The 22,785-nt window shown below is 42.0% G+C and overlaps 1 protein-coding gene and 1 long non-coding RNA gene across 13 annotated transcripts in view; one reads left to right on the forward strand and one right to left on the reverse strand.

Moving 5' to 3' along the window:
* The window catches only part of LOC147584153 (uncharacterized), a 449,134-nt gene that overhangs the window by 404,191 nt on the left and 22,158 nt on the right, over positions 1-22,785 (forward strand). The window lies entirely within an intron of this gene.
* EBF1 (EBF transcription factor 1) overlaps positions 9,372-22,785 on the reverse strand; it is a 389,133-nt gene continuing 375,719 nt past the window's right edge. For 4 of the 12 annotated variants that reach the window (XM_086705112.1, XM_086705046.1, XM_086704975.1 and 1 more), the window contains exons 15-16: positions 21,012-21,206; positions 9,372-12,580 (exon numbers count right to left, since the gene is read on the reverse strand). In XM_086705112.1, coding sequence (XP_086561238.1) covers positions 12,549-12,580; positions 21,012-21,206 — 227 coding nt within the window. In that variant the 3' untranslated portion in view covers positions 9,372-12,548. Of the gene's footprint in view, positions 12,581-14,081; positions 15,710-20,601; positions 20,671-20,693; positions 21,207-22,785 lie in introns of those variants that run through there. The other 8 variants (XM_086704851.1, XM_086704793.1, XM_086704734.1 and 5 more) reach the window with 4 other exon arrangements.

A 22,785-nucleotide genomic window follows, 5' to 3' on the forward strand; every position in this document is an offset into this window, starting at 1 on the left:
TTTGCTCTCTATAGACAGCCTAATTAACAATCAAAACATTAAAGATGAATATACTAGAATTAATGCTGTAGTCATCTTGCTCATCACAACTCAAGCAAAAAAAACCTTTTGGTCTCCCAGATTACTTGCTTTCCTAAATCATTGTGGAGAAATGATTCTACTTTCTGCTGTTGTCCAGATATCACTAAATTAGAGCTTATAGCATATGGATCTTCCTAATTACTTATAACTATCCCAGATCAAAGATGCCCTTTACACTAATTATATCAATATTTTGAAGCATTATTGAAAGCAGAAACCAAATGGCTCTATAATATCCCAAATGCAACCTCACTTTGTGAGAATGATAGAGAAGGAACCTTTAAATCCAAGGGCATCTACTCATTATTGCTGTGAGCCAAGTACATTTCTAGGAACCCATATATGGCAGTAAATAAAAATGCTTACAAATAAATACATAAATGAGATAACTCCAGAAAAAGAACAGAGCTATGAAGAAAATAGTAAGTGGTGGTGTCAGAGAACATGACTAAAAGGAGCTGCTTTAATTGTGTATTCAAGGTCAATTAGGATGATATGGTCCAAGTTTTATCCAAGAGAAGGAATTTCTGGGTCAGCTATTGCCACAGTAATGCTGCCAGACCAAAACCACCCTGAGCAAGCCACATGGCCTCCACTCACATCATATCCATTAACATCCCATTGGCCCAACCAAGTCACATGGCTAACCCAACATCAATGTGTTGGGAAACTTTACTCCATCCACACTCTGCTTCCTTGAAGTAGATTCTTAGAGGATTGTTTTCTACAACTCTTGACTCTGCCTTCTGGGGAACTTTTGTTTTTCCTTTTCAGTCATTTGTAAAAGGGCAAGCAAGGAAGGATTTCTCCCTTTCAGAAATTTAGCAACATTCTCAGTCTTCTTCCTGGCTGTAGAAATTTCACTGGCTGAGATGTCTTTTTACATCTCTAACAGCCACAATCTCTTCTAGTCCAGGATGGCTACAATAATTGCCAATGCACTGGTCTCAAAAACTGAGTGGATTGATTATGTATTTAATTCCAGTAAATTCTATGCACTGAAGTCATACTCCTAATTCTTTTTAAAAATGCCATTCTCTCTAGGGTTAATTGTGGTTCTTAATTTGGGCACCTGGAGCTTCTATGTGATCTTTCTAAGAGGGCTTTATGCAGCCAAAAGGATCTATGTAATCTTTTCAGGGGTCTTTAAAAAGGTTGTAATGGCCACACTCTTGATTTAGACTCTCTATTCTCCTGGGCTTTATCTTAATGCTCGTGTTCTTGGTCTATCCACACCCCCCCACCCCCGGCTTTATTTTACTTTAAGGGTATTTTACTGGGTGGAGAGTACAGAGATGAGAAACAGTATCACTTTCTACACAGCATATCCCCGATTTTCTGAGTTCTCTGTATTTTCTCTCAGTTGTGTCTGTAAACCAGACCATTCTTTTCTGAGCTTATCTCTTTCGTGTGGCACCTTATCAAATGTGACTACCTACAGCCAATTCAGGCTTTTAATATTCCAGTTCCGAATCTCCTCACACTATCCCTGAGTCAATAGGTACATGTCTGCCTTTCTAGATTATCACGGGTACCACTTCACCTACATGTTTTACTAAATGCTTACTAAACATTTCACCATTGAGTAACACAGGTCATTATTCTCCAGATCTCCTATAGTTCCCTTACCACCTACCACCGAGGTTGAAAATAATTTTTTTCAGGTTTTTCTTATAATTGCACCCACTTCTAGGTTTCTATTTCTGTGTCAGTCAACTATTGCTATAATCAATGCCACATAACAAATTGTTCCAAAGCTCAAGGGCTTGTAGCCATAGCAAGTATTAATTCTCATGCTTGTAGATTTGCAGGGCAGTATATGTGAGGGACAGCCAATACTGTCAGAGTGGCTCATGACCCTGCTTCAGGCTGAGGATCAGTGAAGCTTAACTTTTGTCAGTAGGGTCTGGCCTATTCCATGTGTGGACACTTGAGAACTGGGTGGAAGTTTCAACAGCTTCCTGGGGGAAGATCTTCTTCTGGTGAATCTCTGGAGTGTAAGAGCCAAATAAAACTTCACAGTCATGTCTATGGCCTCTGCCTTTATCATGCCAGCTAATGTTCCCTGTACATAAGTCACATGGCTAAACTCAACATCAGTAAGATGAGAAGGTAGACAGCACCTTGCCAGTTTTCCTCACGGGGCTCTTCTGAACTTGTCATTACATGCTTGTCTCTTAATTTTCTTTTGTCTTTTTTTTTTTTTACTGAATTATTTTCCAGTGCCTCTTACACCTAGCTCCTAGGACAATGATGGACACATACTAGCCACTTAAATATTTGAGTGAGTGAGTAAAGAAGGGATAAGTGATTTCAGGAGATTTCTTGTTCTGAATGCAAATAAGCTCCTAAGAGTTCATGACTTTGTTAATCATATCAAAACTTCACCTAATTACATTTCACCTCAACCTGTAACATTTATATTTTTGAACTCTGAAGGGGCATAGCAGGATCACACAACAAGAGATGATTTACGGATGCCAACGTGTAAGAAATAGCTCTTCACTCTTCTTCCGCATGTCCCCAGGTTACCCTCTTTTCACCTTATCCTCTCCCACTGAGCAGCTGTGCCAAGCCCTTGCCCTACAGATTTAATTTTTTTTCAATGTTTATTTATTTTTGAGAGAGACAGAGAGGGAAGGGGCGTAGAGAGAGGGAGACAGACTCTGAAGCAAGATGCAGGCTCTGAGCTGTCAGCACAGAGTCCAACGTGGGGCTCAAACCCACAAACCATGAGATTTGACCTAAGCCAAAGTCTAAAGCTTAACCGACTGAGCCAACCAGGCACCCCTTGCCCTGTAGACTTATTGCCAGAGTTTGCTTCCCTTGGCATGTGACAATATTCAGAATGATTCTTCTCTCCTGTCTGGAGCTCACTGGTACCTTTTCTGGTACTAAAGTATAATGAAAAGAAATGATTTGGGGGATATCTATTGTTGTGGTTGTGCTTGTAACACGCATCAACTACACATCATCTTTTGGTTTGATATGGGAGCTGTTGGAAACATTTTGTTTTGTTAAAGGAGGAATCGTTTTTTTGAAGGTGACCCTTTGGATGCCAGGGATCCTATACAGGTAGCTTGTAAGAAGTGAGAAGGACTTGCAAAAATTTATTTTTTTAAGGCAAGGAGGTCCATCATAGTGTTGTATATAATATTGAGAAATGAGACCTTAATGTCTATCATTTTGAGATAAGTTAAATATAGTGTAATATATTTGACCTGTTATAGTATAATATGTTTGACCTGTTATATTCTGAGGGGCAAGACTAGAAAGCCATGAACATATACAGCAAGATGCAGTGTTGTGCTCATGCAAGAGAGCAGACCTGACGGAGTAGGAGTTAGCAAGGCAAAGCTGGAGTGAAGTGGAGGTATATCTAGGTATAGATTAGATATAGATATAGATATAGATATAGATATAGATATAGATATAGATATAGATATAGATATAGATATAGATACAGATATGGATATAGATATATCTCAACACATACATACATGCACACACTGGAATCACAATTTCTAATACTAACAGAGTGGTTAATATGCACCAGGTACTGAATGATAACTCCTTATGTGCCTTATTTAATTAACATCAACTTCTTAGATATCTTTTAAGATAAATACTACTATTGTCACTTCTTTTTAATGGATGAGGAAAAAACAGGATTAGAAAATTTGAGTGATTGTTTCGAACCCATCTTTAGCATATATTGATTATTGAGCTAATACATTCCATAGATATACCAAATCTTGTGTCCATATATGTCTTAAACAAATGGGCTTCAAGGTCCAATGGAGACCCTCTGTCCTCATACAAAGTTGGTGAGCAATTCACTTTTAATTGAGGATAATTGCACCGTTAAGGACCATTGAGAATTTAACAAATTTCTATAAAGTTACTAAAATATCACCTCATATAAAAGTAGGCCCCCAACAAGAGAATGCCAATTGCCATTTGCACCATTTCCGTGTTGATTTTTACGCTCTTTTCTAGGTTCACCTTAAGTTTAACAAAGCAAACTGACATTTTTAATGTCAAACTGTCATAATATTCTGTCCTTGTGGAGAATAGGGCTTAACATTGGCCTTTTCAGTTGAGCACATTGGGCTCTCAGTGTTCCTAGGGCATTAAATGTAGGGTAGGAACATTAACCTTTGAATCATAAAGAACAATATTGGGGATCTCTAATCTTTCAGCTGGTTGTAGCTGCTTTTAAAGGATGAAGAGAAATTGACCAAGTCCCTAGAATTCCATGCACAGACACTCATGAGGCAGGTAGGAGTGATGGCAAAGAGAAGGAAGGGGCTAGCCAGAGGGGTATGGGAATAACCAGAGTAATGGCTCTGCTTGAAGAGCTACCAGTGAACCAAACACTGATGAGGAGTGTCGCATAGACAGAGATGAAGGGAAGAATGTAGGAGAATGTAGGGATGCATTAAAAAAGGAAATGACAGAAGGAGGAGATAAACTGAGAAGGAGGGACATTGTGAGTGGGAAAATCGAATGCTATCCACTCTGTGGTGACTGCTGCCTCCATTTAGAATGGTCTCTCCACTTCGCTCCAGCTTTGCCTTGCTAACTCCTGCTCCGTCAGGTCTGCTCTCTTGCATGAGCACATCACTGCATCTTGCTGTATATGTTCATGGCTTTCTAGTCTTGCCCCTCAGAATATAACAGGTCAAACATTAACGAGGAAGTATTTATGGACCTTCCCCTCCCACAGCCTGCCAAAGGGAATCATATTTGGTTATCCCAATACCTCCCCTTTCCCCAGCTACACTGAAGATGAAAGATTTTCTTGCTGGGAAAAGACATAGGTGAGAACAATGCAATGCAATGAGAGAGATGGGCAAAGACAGGAGGAAAAAAGAAAAAGCATGCAAACTCAGAATAGGCTTTTTGTCAGATGGGTTGAGGAGACCAGTGTCTGAATAAGGTGAGGAGTAAGGAAAAGGATAGTAGAGGAAAGAGAAGCTCAATAGGAATTGCTGTGAACTTTACATTTAGATTATTTTTAATGGTCCTTAAGGGATTTGAATTTTAAAAAATCCAATTTCTTTCTACCTAAATTTGGGTGTTGACATAGGCTTGAATGTGTGCCGAGGTAGAGCCATATACTCTCTCAGATATATTAGGGTTACAGAAACATTTACCACAATGTGAAATTATATATTGGTGTGATTGCTTGATTCCTATCTGTGCCCTCCTCAGACAGTAATGGAGGAAGGAAACGTGTCTATTTAAGACACAATCACACCCCAATCCTTAGCACAGTGCCTGACACAAAGAAAGCCCTTAGTAAGAATATCTTGAATGAACACCTATGTTACAGAAAGCCATGGCTGCTGCCCGGTTCTAATTCCTTTCCCTTTGCATTCTTTCATCTTATGGCTGCTACCATCCTTGCCAGGATCCCACCCAAATCTATCCTATGGAGCAAATCAACTTCAATGGGACTCCCTCCTTTTTGTTAACATTTGGTCAGCTTCTTTCTGGAGTACTAGATTCTCCTTCTAGCCCAATTCCCTGTGCAAGACATTTCCTGCAGAAAGCCGACCTCAAGCCTGTGGTTCATTCCAGGGTTCAGAACTTTCATTCTTAATATAGAATGTGGAAATTCTACAATCGGTGGGAAAAAAGTATGCCAAGTAGATAAAAATCGGTCCCACTGCAGCATAATTCTCCAGAGAAAAGAGATACAACTGCTTGATGCTTAAGTTAAAAAAAAAAAAAAAAAAAAAAAGTAACAAAATATTTCCAGTTCCGGAAACTGAATTTCATTCCTAATGTAAATATAGAAGCCTCTGGAGAAGATCATGGCTGGGAGAGGGAAGGAAAGCACACGGAACAATAGGAAGGGATTTCACCACCCAGCTCCACAGCTTTATAGCAAAGAAACCACCCCAAGAAATCAACCGTATCTTTAATAGTAGTTGCCCCAGTCAGAAAATGGAGTTTGATCTTGACTTTTTTCCTCCCTCAATCCCCACATTGCATCGGTTGCCAAATCCTGGTGGTTCTCTCTCGCTAAGTATTTCTCCATTTTTTAAAATTATTGAGTATATTTGACATAAACCGTTGCGTAAGTTCAAATTACACAGTGTACAATGGCTTGAGGTGCCACATTTATATCTTCCAATGTGATCACTACCATAGTGTTAGCTAACACCTTCATCCCGTCACATAATTATCATTTCCTTCTGTGGTAGGAACAAATAAGATCTACTCTGTCAGCAACTTTCAAGTATATGATAACACTATTGTTGACTACAATCACAATGCTCAATACTTCTAATCCTATCTATTTTCTTCCTTTCTGTTCTCTTGGTCCAAGCTATTCATTTTTTGCCTTGAATGTGCACCGGCCTCTTAGTTACCCTCCATTTCCCCTCTGCCTCTCTTCAACTCATTCCTTATGTGGCAACGAGGGAAATATATGTTTGATCCCTGTTTACAACGTCTGCGACTCACCACCACTCATGGTTACAGTAAACATCCGTTGTCATATGGAGAGCAAAAGAAGAGAAATGAAGGAGGAAAGACAACAGACTCCGACAAATCCTCTGAGGGCACTTGCTATAACAGGGAGTGGAAAGGCGGCACATTGAAACCAAAGTGAGGTCAAATAGTTCTTTTCTTTCCTTTAAAATGGGATCGGATTGTGGGCTGATAAGAAAGTACTTCTGAGTAAGGAGAAATTGATGATTTTGGAGACAGAGGGTAATAATTCTAGCAGCAACAGTCTTGAGAAAGTGTGTGATATGAAGCATGCTAAGGCAGGCACAGTCCTGAGCATGGTGTGTTGGAGAGACTTTACTTCTCTAGAAGTCTACCTAAAAGTGAATTCACTTGTGGGAGTCTTTCTGCAAGGCAAAAGGAGATGGGGGGAGAATGATGCATACATTTTCACATTGAATGTGGCCACTGCAGAATATACAGATTTTTTTTCCCAATTACATATTCCATTTTCCCATATTCCCATTACTTTGCATTAATTTTAGTTATTTTTTTCTCATATAGCCAAAGGCACTGACCATGGCCTTCCATGGTCTACTTGCCTTTATCTGCTCAGGGAGCTCCTATTCACACCGCTCAGGCATTCCCTCTTTGCAGTGTTCCTTGATCTCCATGGATAGGGCAGATCACTATGACCCTCATGTCAGGCTGTGTAAACATCTCCTTTAGTAACTTGTCTTTTGGCCAGAAGTCCCAAACTAACATTCTTGAGGCTCATGGATTTTGTATGCCCAATGAAGTGTTTTTAAAACACTATTTTTGGATTAGATGACAACATTTTTAAAAAATGAAAATTTCACACCAAAAAAAAATCCAATAATATATATAGCATTCTTGAAAAATGAAAGATGGACCTCACTGGGCCCACATTCCCATGTGGGGGCAACTGCCTAGAGCAAGCAAGGTGCTCCCTGCTTTTACCCCAGCTCACCCCCTCTTGCTTTACCAGCAAACACAGGGCTGTGAATTTATGTGCCAAGCTGAGCTGAGACTTGGGCCCAATGGGCAGGAAGTATGACTGGTTTCCCTGTGTATCGTAGCATCTAGTACAGTGCCAAGCAGCATACATCAGGTGCTCGGTACGTGTTGTGAATCGAACTTTCCAAGTTCTGCAGTGTCCTCCTCACATCTGCACACTCTAGTCCCAGAGCCTTTCTGTTTCTGAATGCACAGATCCATCCCCAAAGCTCACATCCTTACAAGTGCCTTCATTCCCTCTACCTAAGGTGCCTGCCCTAACCTGGTTACCTAATCCGTCACATTTCCTCTGAAATGTCACTTTCTCTAGAAACCTTCCCCAGCCCTTCAGGTTAAGTCAGATCCCACTGTAATATACTTCCAGAGCACTCTGGACTTTTTCTTCATTGTCATTGTGCGTTTGTTAGTATGGACTTGTGTAGTGGCTTAACATCTGTTTCCCACTCAACTATAAGCTCCATGAGGGCAGGACCAGCGTCACTGCTCTCACTGTGGAATCTATCACACCTCACCCAGTGCCAGGTGCATAGTAAATCTTCACAGTGTATGTGAATGGATGAGTGAATGAACGCTTGCAAGAAATAGGCCTTAAGGAAAGTGGAGGCCAGTGTGTAGAGGTGTAGATGTCTGTTTTCTACGGTGGGGCGGTGTGACACGCATGTGTCTGTCACTCTCAACTTTCTAAACTGCTTTGATGGGCATAGATTTGTCTTTTCTGAGACTGTGAGTGTTCTGGGGGCAGGGGCCTCTTGTTAATTTTTTTTTTTTTTTTTTTTACCTTCTGTATCGAATACAGGGATGTGCATCTAATACAGAATTCCAAAAACAAAAGAAAATGTATACTAAATGACCAAACTAAGCAACATGTATTTCCTTTTTAAGAAAATGACAATAGCTTCTCTACTTATTAACTTGTTCATTACACTCTTTCATTACTTCCAGTTGGGCTCTATTCTAGAGCAAAAGTGTATCAATGATGCCCACCACAAATGATCGAGATGGTGGTTGTGTGATGGCCTATTAGCTCTGGTCATCAAGTTTCTGTGGTCTATGGCTTATTTGCTAAGTTTTTGAGGCCTTTTACAAGCATCATTAACCTTATCATATCCAACAATTGCAAAAGCAGGGAAAGCATTGGGCGGACAACTGGAAAGACTCATGGTTTTGATAGAATTTAAAGTGAAACCATTTAACAGGAGAAGGTGCCTACTGGGTGTTTGGGGAACGTTTGACTCCAGATTTGGTTGGTTTTATCCAGCAGAGTGTCTTATCCACAAGGGATCTAAAGCTGTAGATCATAGAAGCTTCTGAGTTCACACATGCCTCCTCATCAATGAGCCAGGGCACATAACTAATTGACCAGAAGGCTCACTGGGACTAATTAGCAGCTGTATGTGAAGAGCTTGGTTCAGACTCGTAGCATGGAGGATGGCATTCTACAATGGCCAGATCCTGGACTCACAATTCAGTCACTATAGGGGGACTGCACTGCTTGGCTGGTAAAATCGTTGAGGCTCCTCCTGGCTCCTCTGTGGGCCAGTGTGCACATGTGCGCATCCATCTGCTGCCGCCAGAGGGCAGCAGTACGCTGTGCGTGTGCAATTTGCATTCCCAGATTGGCAAATCCCCAAGGATTTACAAAGAAAGAGAGTGGGTGTCTCAGGACTACCCAGATTTCTTCTCTCTGGGTGTCAACACTGGTCTGAGTAATTGCAAACACAGACCTTCTACATATGTTGGACTTTGGCTCATCTGAACTATTGAAATGAATACACAACTAGAAGCTGCCATCACAGACAGGAAGTAACTTTAATTAAATATTGTGAAAGTTGAAAAGTTTTTACAGCTTGAATTTTTGCAAAAAAAAAAAATTATAACAATCTCTACAGTAGTTAGGTTCTCTAACAATTGAACTGTACAGTGTGTGTCTATTCAAAAAGTTTGATAGGAAGGTGAAAGGTTAGTAGACTCAGAGATGACTTCGTTAAGCTGCATCCTAGTACAATGTGAGGCCAGGGCGTGTTAGGCAATCCAGTCATCCAGAAGCTGTATTTTTCCCCCAAAACTGAAATCTTAATTCTCTATTTCATTTTCCTCTTAAAGCCATATTCTGTATTTAGGGGAACATCTTTTACTTGTAGAAGTTTTGTGTTGAAGAAAGAGGGTCAGAGGGCCAGAACATCTTTTCATCTAATCAATATAAATAGAGGCAACAGAATACAAATTATACACATTTTAAAGGCTCTTTGGACTTTCAAGAAAAGTTCTAACCACTACACATGGCTGACAGATGGGTGGCGTTTGTTGTCAGGGTCTGAGCCGGACACCTCACCGGCTGACCATTCCTTCACAAACAGTTAAGGGGCTCACCAGACAAAATATGGCTTTAAATTGTATACATCTTCAGGCCAGCGCTTACCACACGAATTCAGACAACTTTTCTGAGTACCGAGAAGCAATGCGTCCACCTTGCTTACATTTTCCAGTTTTTTTTATTATTATTAATCATCATTATTATTATTTCTCACCTTGAAAAATCAGCTTTCCTCCCCCTCCCTTCCCTCCCACAACCCCCCTCCCCCACCCGCCCCAACCCATAAAAATCGCACTCTGACAGTCTAGTGAAAACCATTGCAAAATCCATATGGGGGCATGCACAGTTGCAGCATTGTTGTAAATTTCTTGCTCTACTAGAAAAAGTTACATTGTCTTAAGGTAACAAAACAGTTCTTTTGTGCTTTTCCATTTCTTTGTTTTTTTTTTTCTTTTTTCTTTTTCTTTTTTCTTAGAATGTTAGTGATGACTGACAGTTCTGGTGCACAGTTACAATGTACAAGTGAAATGAATATGATTTGCATTGTTAAGGCATCCAATCTGCTGGTTTATATTTATGTGAAAGACAGAGGAAATATACAAGCAGACTTAGGAAAGAAAGTATGTTCATTGATTTCTATGAAGTTTCTCCCCCGAAATTCAATGCACAAAATGCGTCACTCCAAAGGGAGAGATTCCATGCATATTAATAGAGTAAAACAGCATTAGGGTTTTTTTTTTTTTTTGTAAGCTTCCAAAGCAAAGGATACATTTTTTTAATCTACAGAACTAAATGCTACAAGAATAATATGCTACTATTTTTTTTTTTTTTGCCATATATTGGAAAAAACTTCTTAACTTACAAATAATACAAAAATAGACAATGGCTTTTGGGTGGAAATAAAAAAAAAATTGAAGCATGGTTTAAAACAAAACTAAAAATAACTATAAATGAAATGTTTAAAAATCACATTGAAACAGCTAATACAACTGTAGGTGACCAAACAAATACGCACTTTTCACATAGCAAACGTACACAATAAAATAACCTGGGAGTGGGAGGAAAAGGAAGAAGGGGAAAGCAATGTACAAATTCCAAAGATAAATACATTATTTATATGGATATTTTACAAAATCCCCTTGAAAACAAAAAGCCTTTTAATTAACTTTGCAAGTATGTGCAAGCTAAAGGTAGTGAGCTTTTTTTTTCTTTGCAAAATATGCAGTAAAATCTTTTTGTGATATTGAAAAACTGTCTTAAGACATTAAAATGTATAAATAGAACGACGACTTTGGCAAAAATCACAAAAAATCTACAGTATTTATAACTACATACAAAACACAACAGCAAAGAAAAAAATATCAGGCAAACGCATCCTCAGAGCTTTGCTGCGTCTTTGCTATTTATTCTTACTTTTAAGAACACTTCCCAGATAATGAGAGCAAAAATTCCATAGAACAGAGAACTATGTTTTGGAGCTCTCAACCTTCTTCTCCTTTCTCCCAGTTTCCTTTTACTCTGAATTCCAAAGCACTTAACCTGTCCCTCTAATCTATTATGTTACAAATGGTGAGGGTCACCGATAGAGGTGTCATCTCAAATGGGAAATCCGAAATACCTGCCATGTTGCTTTTTGTCAGCTTTTGGAGGATTGGTATGAAGTCAGCATTTAGGATGAGTCAACTTTAAACTTCCAAATGGCGGCGTGTGAGTGGGATTTTGGCTTGATGACTGGAGGGCAAAATGTGGAATTCTAATTCTGTGCCTGGACCCTGTTCCGTGCAGTCTCATAGGGGATTCTCACACAGTATGTGTGCCATCAAGCTCTCCAGAGGCCATTGGCTTCAGAAGAAGTTGACATAAGTAAAAGAGAGAATTATATCAGGTTTAAATATGCAGTTTTAACAATCTGTCTAGAGGCACTGGATTTTTGAGTAGAAGGGAAAAATGTGATCACTTACATCACTTTTTAACTTTCCAGGCTGCATTTATTTACACAGTTACTTAAGACAACAATACAAAAGAGATAAATAAGCTTGCACTGCTAAGGGATGGCATGTTAAGTTAGATATTGAAAATGCACTGTCTGAGCTAACTACCATTTGATATGCTTTAAGGCGCAAAAGCCGACCCTTAGTTTTCTAAAAAATCTAACTGGCATTCCTATTCTGTCCCATACAAGCTTTTTTTTTTTTTTTCTTCTTTTCTTTTTTTTTTTTTACTTTTTTGTAAATATCACCACTTCATTCTCCCTTTACACAGCTTTAAAAACATCATAAATTAAAACATGGAGTCTTATTTATAGTGTCCCTTGTATACAGCTTTACGGTTTATAAAAGACAAATGATTGCAGAGTTAAGCTTAAAAAAAAAAAAGAAAGAAAATGAAAAAGTGGATTTGCTTTTATCAACACAGAATAAATATATCCCCCAAATACTTGGGAGGTACAACTTTTAACCAACACTGCACTTGCAGAACCCTTCCAATTTCAGTATTTGCAAGGTCGGTGATATTGTTTGTTTAAAAATCTGCAGTTATTGTGATTCCTCTTAAAAAGGCCTGAGTTAAAAGTTCCACTCGGGGACTTGTATCAGATTACTCTCTGTAGCAGAATCCAACCTCTTCATTAATAAAATTCTTCAAGGCAATTCTTTCACATGGGAGGAACGATCATGCCAGATATCGCTGTGGAAAAAGAAGACAAAAGTCAATGGTTTTGCATCCAAAATTCTCACTGAGGAAAAAAAAAAAGATGGGAAAAAACACCCACACACCACTATGTTGGTTGAATATTAGTCACAAATGTGCTCTCATCTCCCCTGGAATGAGTTTTTGTTATAAAATATACATGTACTTTATTAAAAATGATAAGTCAGCCTGTGTATGTGTCTTTAATGGAACAGAAGATGCTAAACATCCCTCCAAATCTGATTTCAATCTTAAAATATAACTGGAAAGTTGCAGAGTTTGAATATCGCTGGGAAAGTTGCAGCCCCAAACCTTGCAAACTAGTGAGAATTTCCAATGTGTCCCTCTTTTTGCCCCTCCCTGTGACTTCCGTAATATAAAATAAAAAACTAGTTCATCCCACGGCTCTGTGCTATTTGCGAAGACTGAATACTAGAACAGCAATCTGAATGCCTATATTTCATCCCTCATACCGGGGAGAAGGAAATGCCAGCCACCTCAGGCCTTGTTCTGGGGAATATGAAGCTGGGAGAAAACGTGGAAAAGGAGGGGAAGGCAGGTTTGCATGAACCTGCAGGATGTCTCCTATACTACTGCTGCACTCAAGGTTCTGGAATGGTCTGACCACGTTCTTAGAAAATTATAGCCTAGGAAAGCTGGGGTGAGATCCTGGGGGAAATGAAATCAGTTTGGGGTAATCAAAAAATCTTTGGAAGTGCTCTGAGTTAGAAGCCCGCACACAGTGGTATTTAGAAAAGCACGGAATCCGACAGGCCACTGTTCCACCTCTGGCTTTCCTGCTTTCTGAGTATGTCTCCCAGAGGTAGTTACTTGTTTCCTTGAACCTCTGCTTCCTCAGCTAGAAAATGCAGTTAACGGTATTTGTAAGGGCAGTGATATTTTTAGGGTTGTTGGAGATTTAAATAAAATAACATATGTGTGGTGCTTGGCCCAGCGTCAGCTCCAGTAAAGACCTCATAGAGGTTAGCTGCTATTACTTTTAACCCATCCCTTCTGCTGCCAAACTAGCTGTGTGACCTCATGCTAATTGTTTAACATCTCTGGTCTGTGTTTCTTCTTACATCAAAAAGGCACCACCCATACAGCATACTTCATATGCTGAGCATGAGGAATGAAGGGATGTCTATAAGAAAGTTAAAACAGTATGGCAACTTTGAAATATTTTGGGGGTAAGAGCGATGTGTCCATTAGAAGCAAGAGGCAGCCATCTTTTGCTTCCAAAGATGAGAGAGAAAGTCATTGCTTTCTTTTTGTTGGCAACTCTAAATTTAAATTGATGTCCTTGTCAGTGATGACTGAGTCTAGGAAGTGGCTCTCTTCGTGTCCCAACTCTCATGTCCAAAAGAATGTGCCTTTTTTAAAGCAAACCCCAACTACTACAAATCCTGCTGCAGACACGGGGAGGCTAGGTGAGCCTCTGAGCCCTGCAGTCCCCACACCCCTCTTGTTTCCCCTCCCCCACCCCCAACATTTTAAATTCAATTAAAAAATGTATTTTGCCAAACACTTTTTCCGTTAATTTTTAAACCCATCTGTATTCACAGGGAAATTTAATCCACATGTTTCTGATTCATATACACGTAAATCATCCAAATGTTGTTTTGCAAGAGCCGTTCTGCAGTCCAAAAGCTCCTGGAGTCTTTTCGTAAGCCCTCATAAGCCATTTTTCTTAGAAACAGGAAGTGTCTCTTGCCAAATGCAGGCCAACTTAAACCCCCAAAGATTCGAGATCAGTTGGAAAAGCAGTCCCCCTAAGATTCAAGTGAGCCTTAGATCTGACTGAAACGGGGAGCTCAGATTTTCAACCCAAGCCTTAACTTGAAACTCCAAGATGCTATAGCTACAAAGGCAAGGGGGCAAGGGCTCTTTGCACTGTGACAGCTCAGCCTGGCTCTGCCTCCCTAAGGATCTTTCATCTAGGCTGGAGGTGAGTTCCGGCACCCTTATTAAAGACAGGTCTTTCTGTGGGAGTTCTAAGCCTCTGGCAAGAGAAGCAAATCTTACTTTTGCCTTCCACCAAAATCTACTTTGTGTGCCTGGCATTAAAGGGCAGTGCCCTATTGGACAGCCAGCCGGGTAGCTCAGGCAGTGTCAATACGATGCAAAGCAAAGCAGACAACTGACAAACTTCCTGCTGATTTGGTCAGTGGGTCTGGCCAACATTTATTAAGTTTATTAATTGGGCCCTGAAAACATCAGGATTTTTTTTTTTTTAATTCTGGATGGCCAGAAGGAAAAAAACAAAAAACAAAAAAAATAAAAAAGATCTAGCAATCTAGGGCCCCATTAAAAGTTATAAAGCAAAGCTAACAGTGCTAGTCCATAGCTAACAGTGCTTCTTAATCTGGATGACAGAGGGTGCAGACTCCAATGCCCTGGGAGCCCAGACTGGGAACATAAGTGAGCGATGTGCCCTGGTAGGGATCAAAGCGACTCTGCCAAGGGCATGCCTTCTTTAGAGCGGGCTCCCCCAACACTGCTGTGCAGAAATGCCTGCTTACAACCACCAGCTTTTCTGAATTCTTTCAAGAGAAGATGGAGATCTGAATGTTTTAAAATACAAAACAGCCCAGTTTATACATGTTAGCGAACAGTTAAAATTAAAAACAGACATATTGGAGGGTATCTAGGGGGAGGCTTTGGCCTGTCCATACCTTCCTACCATGCCTTTGTTGGCCCTCAGACTTCTCGTAGAGCCTAGCAGACACCATGGAATCTCTCTCCAGAAGAAGACCCGTATGTACCTGCACCCAACACTCTGCATAGAACACTGGGGTCACAGCTCCCTACATCTCTTCTGTGACTTCCTAAACTCCAGATGCAGAACACTTCTTGATGAATACATTTTAGGACAAGATCGCTGTTTGTAGTCTGTAAGCCGCTATACCTGTGAAGAGACCTTTTTATAAAGTAATCCCACTGCATGACTGCAGGGAAGCTCCTGGGTTTATAGGAGCTGTTTTTCCTGTATCTGTGCTTCAACCCTCAAGATTACTTACGTGGGTGAGAGGGATGGGTGTTTGAGGCTTGGAATGTTCCAGAAAAGCCGTTGGCACACTGACTCGCCCAAGTGGGGCCCATGAAGATTTCCACAAAGACACAACACTGTCAGAGAGTAACACATGCCAAACTTCACAGGACATCATCAGACCGAGGTGGCTCTGCCATTTTCCCCGGCGGCAGGATGATCATGTTCTCTGACAGAAGCTCAGAAAACTATTGGTTTGAAAGGCCATGCATTTTTCATTAGGGTTTTCACATTTTGGTAAGAACAAAGACAAAATGAAAAGTTTTGCAGAGCTGGGAGAATTTGGAGTGAGGGTGGAATGTGGTCTTCCTCGAACCACCACATGTGTAGGAATTATGAGCTAATCAGGAACAGAATAGGGGGAATATCTTGCACAAATTGAGCATGTACATGGCGCAAAAGACAACTCCACACAATCGCTGTAGGACTGCAAGATATCTAGAGTCAGGTAGGGCCAGCCACCCTGAGCTATAATAAGGTGAGGAAAGAAAAAATTCAGTGCATGGGTACAATTTTTGTGAAATCACTCTGGTCTTTTGTTTTTAATTTTTCACTGCAGAGACTGTCCAGGACATGGTTAGGGTTTAAAATCACTACCCTGGGGGGAGGTCCAATCGCATGGTGACAGCCTCCTTGGGGCTGCCTCTCTCTTGATTAATGAAGTCCTCTGAGGCCTGAAATTGCATAGTAGCCATGCTCTAGGGAGCATAAGCCTTAGGAGAAGGGACAGGACCTCTCCAGGACAATGGCTGGGCACAGTGGGTCACTCGAACCCTTGACCTATGAAAACAGACACACCTGGGGAGCCAGGATCAGTATTCATCAACGACTTTACCTAGATACGAACGGAGAAGATTTCTCTGCATTTTCTCTTTAAATCCAAAATACAGCCACATTTTCCAAAGTTTTCCATGGGATGTTAATTGGTCTTCACATTTGGAAAAGGGTTCTCTGGGCAAATAAGTTTAAAGAACTACATAAAAGACTTTTTAATTGTTTTGTTTTTTGTTTGTTTGTTTGTTTAACTGCAGGATGTCTCAGAGCTTTTAATAAACTTAGGTACACTGTGTCTCTCCAAGACAGGGATTCAGTAAGCACCACTTCCTAGATTTGTTTGACCACAACACTTACATTTTTTTAATAGTATATCTTCTGAGACTCCAGAAGTGCTGAGATAAGATTTGCTTTATCCTAAAAAAGTTTCTCAGACATATGGTAATTTGTCCAAGGTTTTATCTACCTGGTAAAGAAAGCCAGTTGGAATCGCAGTAGGAACTTTGAATCATAAAATCTTTGTAAAGAATGGAGTTTATGACTTCCTTGCTTAACCTTATCCCCACTTCTTGGCCCCTGTGCCCCGGGATGCCGAGTGGCTTGTGGGTTACTGTACATTACTCTTTGGTTCCAGTTATCTTTAATCCTCTGCTTGATATGATGCCCCCTCCCCATCTCCCTCTGAGTCCCCCTTGCCCTATCTCCAAGGTCCAGTTCAACGGCACCCTTCTCTGTGAGGCTCTTCTGAATTCCCCCTAATCTTCCCCTCCTCTGAATTTCCACAGGTGGGTGCCCAGCCTCTCCCAGACAGACCTGCCTGCTTTACTGTGGTGTTATGTTTCCTTTACCCCAGGGAAAGATTTTAAGGTCAGGATTCTGCAGTCCACATGGACCTCACCCAGTGGCTTGACTTTAGTGTGGCCACATAGCATAGGGGCTTACACAGTAATCAGTCTGCCGGGCTTTTGACCCCAGGCTCTTCCAATTTGCTAGCTGTGTGACTCTGGATGAGCCATCTTGGCTCTAAGGCTTGGTTTCTGCATCTGTAGAAGGAGGACAAGGAGCAGCCTACATCAAGGATGGTTGGGAAGAATACATGATATAATGCAGAAGCCGGGCTGGGAACAAGCCCTCCCATGCCAGCGGCTGTGACCATTGTCATCACCATCATGGGAGATTGCAGTGCATGTTCGTTGGGGAATAAACATACATGCAGTCACTAGAGGAGGCCATGACAGGGCTGCTGAGAAAAAGGCCTTTAAGGAGTTGGCAAAACAAACAAACAAACAAACAATACAATTAGTAGAGTGGTAGCTGGGGGTACACAGGTCTTTAAAACCCTCAACAGCCTAAACATGTCACCTCTGATCTTGTTTATATGGTCAATTTGCTTAATCAACACTTCTTTCATCACTTGCCCTGTCTTAATGATCACAGTTCTGAACTAGGAGGGCCCACGTGAAACTACTATAACAATGAAAAGGAGAAGGAGGAAGGTCACACTTCAGAGGCTCTCACCACCCCCTTTCTGTAACCCGTCTATGCCCTTTCTCTACAGACCAGCAGAGTTTAGAAAGCTAACGATGAGGTCATTCTCCAGTTACAGGTGTAGGAGCCCACGTCCCAGCGTCCCTTTTGTCAGGGAGACTCCGAGACCTCAGGCAGGAGCTCCCGGGAAACAGTGGCACAACAGCGCACCTCAGGCCACAGGCATTGGGTACAGAGGGCCAAGGCGCAATTCCAGGCATGGGGGCCCTGGTGAGCACGGCGGCTGGGAGTGGAGTGGGCAGGAAGAGGGACAGGACAGCTTAGAGGAAAATGGTGTCAGTTAATTTGACTTGAATCTCTCTACTCATACCTCCTCCCCTGGCATCCCTCAAAGGTAGGGATGTTTGGTACATGACTGTGTTGGGAAAAAAAAAACAGCAGAAAGAAACCCCTGGACACATGCTGAATTAGAAGGAAAGGGCAATGTCGTCCACCACAGCAAATCCAGCACAAAGTGTGGCCCTGAATTTCACCTCGAACCCTCCCCACTGTGCAGCCATAAGTGAGAAATGTGACAGAGAAATGGTGATTCAGCCACTTATCAGAACAGGGGAGAATGGTCTCTGCACTCTTGGAGCCTGTGAAGACTTGGGTTAGAAATGCCCTGGATAACAAATGAACAAACTCTGTATGAGTCCTTGTTTTGAAGCCATTTCATTGTTACTTAAGAGCACCTGTGCATGCACATGTGCGTGTGTGTACGTGCATGCACACATGCATGTGGACACACACACACACACACACTAGCAGAGAGATGTCCCCTAAATCCAGGACATTCTGCAGTTTGGGCTGAGTCCCTTCCTGCTCCCTGCTTGGTCTACACAGCAAGAAGAGACCTGGCCTTGCCTAAGGGCTACCTGCTTATGTCACCGCTGGCCAGTAATACAGCTACTGACCCTCCAAGAGCTATGGGCCTTTTCTTCTCAAGCACCACCTGTCAGCTCCTGATTACAAACCCCATTCTACCTTATTTTGATATCAAATCTATGTTTAACGAGGGTGGTGATAAGCAACTCAAGAATGGCAGATTTCTGCTTTCCATATATTTTATCCTTATTTAAAGTAGAAGTTATACTTAGGCATTACATCCTTAGTTTGCCAGCCGGAGGTGTACTGAGGGTGACAAAGCATTCTTTTTAGCTGAAAAAGAGTCAGATTTGTATGAATGGGTAGCTCCCCTTTGTAGGGGTGGGCACGACGCATTGTGAATAATACTGTCTGAAATGTAGTTCCATTGTCAGATTCTTTTCCTCTGCCCTCGAAGATGGCTTTGCCAATGCATGTTCAAGGGAGGGACACAAGCATGTTTTACTGGGCATGACTTTGGCTGTGCTGGGCAGCTTTGCCAGTAGGTTTCTGAAGAATGTTTAGCAGAGCCTGTATGGAGTCTGAAAGGCAGAGTAATTAGAAAGCTCAGGTTCTGGAGTCACACAGTTTGGGTTCAATTTCGGCTCTATTATTTATAGCCGTGTGACCTTGAGCAAACTGGGCCTGAATTTACCCATCTATATAAAGGGAATAGTACTGACTTCATAGTTTCTTTGAAAGAATCAATATAAGATTATATCAATGGAAAGCATCCAGTACCGAGTACATGTATACTCTCTGTACAAATAACATAAACAATATACATATACATAATATACATACACATAATATGTGTGTGTGTGTGTGTAAGAAACAGAGCTGAGAAATCCCAGATGGGTATGCCACCCTCCTGACCCCTCTCGACCCCCATGGCTGACCTCCATCAGTGAAGATGGCATGACAACCAATGAAGGAAGGCACTGTGGGGAGCTGTGTGGGGGGTTAGGGGTGCAGACTCTGCTGGGGTTTATATTCATCTCCACCATTTACGGGCTGTGCCTTTAGGCAGGTGTTTACTCTCCTTAAACTTCAGTTTTATCATCCGTACAATGGAGATCATAATATCCTCATATTTCACTAGGAAGTTGTTAGGATTAAGTAAGATAAAGCGTGCTCAGTGCTTAGCACAGCGCCTGAAACACGGTTCAGTGCTAAATAAATGGCAGCTGATTATTTTATTGATCTTATTTCCCTGCCAGATGCCTTAGGAATCCTGGATGCATCCTTTTTACCCACCTCTGAGTAATAAAGTGCTTGGGAGAAAGAAAGAGGAGATGAATTTTTGAGCCTGAGTTTGAAGCCAGCTTTGGCCACACACTACTGCCAGAAATCAAGCAATTTCATAATTTCCCTAACCTCGAGTTTTCTGATCCATAACGTAGGGGCTTTGAATGCCCAACACACGCTCCTGCTGTGAGGGATGAATGAGCTTGTGCAGGTCAACGGTACCAGCACATGAGAAAAATGTAAGACACAGTGGACCCATTTTAAAAAGGGTGGTTTTTTTCCCTCAATGAATAGAGAGGTCACCTCAATTCTTGGTGACTCTTATTTTCCATATTCCGTGATGGGGACAAATATTGAACAATTTTAATATGACCCAGAATACTCTAGTCATATTTTGGGGGTTCTGGTTCCCAATAGTCAGTGTTGGGCCTTTGGTCTATAATGCTCTAACCTCAGGGCTCTGGTCAGGCCATGGCTCACCCACTCCCCATGATCAGCCCCACATACGTTCACGCTGACACAGTCAACAGGTAGGGAAGGTTGAGTGACCTACTTCAGGAGAATGCCAGTCCCGGGAGAGACCCTGCAGTGGAGAACTTGCTAGAGTCCACAAAAGACTGGTCTGATTATGGCGACCACAGGGAATGAAAGAGGAGAAAAGAGAAATGATGACATTAGTAAGTGGAAACAGTATTCTCAAGTAAATCCCGGGCCTGAGCAGAATTGCTGGAGTTGAAAGAGGACTGCTCAGGCAACTCCAGTAGAGGAGGGATGCGTGGAGCTAGGGGCTAGGGCCCAGGGCCAAGGACAGTGAACACAAAGGAACAAAAGAAAGGAGGGCAGAGAGAAGCAGGCTGGCCCAAGGCTGATGCCCTTGCACCAGTGACACATCTGCTTCAGGCCCTGGGGGATTGGGGGAAGGGGGTGAAGTCAGGGCATTCTGTTGGCGTGGGTGGGGCTTACCTTGCAGGCTGTTCCCGTTGGTGCTGGTGCAGGTGGGAGGCGGGGAGGTCTGGGGTCTGACAACTGGTGCAAAAGCACTCTTCTGTTTCACGGCTGAGACCATGTTGGCTGGTGAGAAGGAGAAGATGCCCGAGGAGCTGCTGCAGTTGGAGGGGAGGCTTGTGGAGGAGGCCATGGTGGGGCTAGATGGCACGACTGAGTGGGAAAAGATGGGATGGGAAAGGAGAAATCAGCCTCTGCTGGCATCTTGAGATGAGGCCCTTCACCCAGCCACCCTGCTCAGGCCACCCTTCCAGCATGACCCTTCCTGAACTCTTGGGATCTTGTCTGATTTCATCACTTAGTACTTGGCACATGCTACCTTTCATTGCTGGTGGTCTTTTATGTATTTATTGTGGGCCTACTATGTGCCGAGCAGTGTGCTACGCACTGGGGCATCCCAGGCCAGGAAACAAAAGTGCTCTCATTAGGGATAGAGTAGCACAAAATAATGACAAAGGTGAGCCTGCCAATTCTGCAGAGGCAGGGAAGAGAACCAAAGAAAGCTTCATGGAAGAGGAGTCAAGGGAAGCATTCCAGGTGGGCCTGAACTAAGGTTCTAGCAAAGTGGCTGGGGATATAAGAGGCAGGAGGAGGCCAGCCTGAGACAGCGTGGTCACTAATGGAATGAGAGATGTGAGGAAGAAGGGTAGGTGGAAGGCCATGTGGACAAACAGACTGCCACAAGCAACATTTGTGGATAATGCAAAACTACAAGTCAAAGTTCCAAATTCTTTCTATCCCCCATGGAGCTGTACATGAATGCTTGTGAATTAATAGGCAGTAGGATAGGAGCTTTATGCAAATACTCACAGTCTAGTAGTAGTGGGAATGTGGATTATCGATGATGGGAGAATTTTGGCAATTCAGAGAGGGAGAAAGCCTAGTTGCTTGGAGACATGAGTTTGGTAGATGCACATTCTCTACCAACACGGTCCTTTCAGCCTGGCCATCCATATCTCGCTAGCTGCTAATAGTCTCATGGTTACTTCAGGAGACAGATTTGGTACAGAGTGAGTCCTCTCCACTCAAGACCAGTATTTTCATACACTCACCTTCTATTTCCTCCATCTCCTGGGGACAAGTATGAATCCTGCCCAGTGATTTTCAGGCATTTCATTGAAATTCTAAGTACTTCCTTCTACTGTATTATTTTTCACGTTATGTAATCAACATTACATACTGCTTTATCATTCACAAGAATCTTCATGTCGTTTTCATCTTATGTCACTGCCAAAGCAATCTTAAATTGGGGCCTATTACATCCTTTTTATACCTGAGCAAGCCGACCAAGCTGAGTCTCAGAAAATAGTTTAGTGACATGCCCAAGGGCCATAGCTAGAATGCAGGGAAGCCAGGAACCAAAACCAAATCCAGTGTCCTTTCTACTACACCACCCTGCAAAGGAAACAGATAACCAGGGGAAAAGGTCTCCTTCCCATGAGCCCCCCAGAGAGTCTAAAATGCTGTGTAGGTGGCTGGCCTTCCCTTGGCCTCTTGGCTGTGGAAAGCTAGGGAAGCGGGAATCAAATGGGAAATAGGCAGCAATTGCCATCAGGGGGAAATGACCCCTTGTAATCAGCCCTAGGCACTACACAATCCAAAGGCACGGAATGCTTTACGGAGCAGAACACAGAGCCGCCATCCTCAGAGTTTTCACAAACATTTTCTAAACTGTACTTTTTCTTTTAATGAGGCCAGCATTTTTATACATCTCTTAGGATTTGTAAATGTG

The sequence above is a fragment of the Puma concolor genome, chromosome A1 (assembly GCF_028749965.1).
Source record: "Puma concolor isolate L17-30 chromosome A1, mPumCon1.1.hap2, whole genome shotgun sequence".
Lineage (NCBI taxonomy): Eukaryota > Metazoa > Chordata > Mammalia > Carnivora > Felidae > Puma > Puma concolor.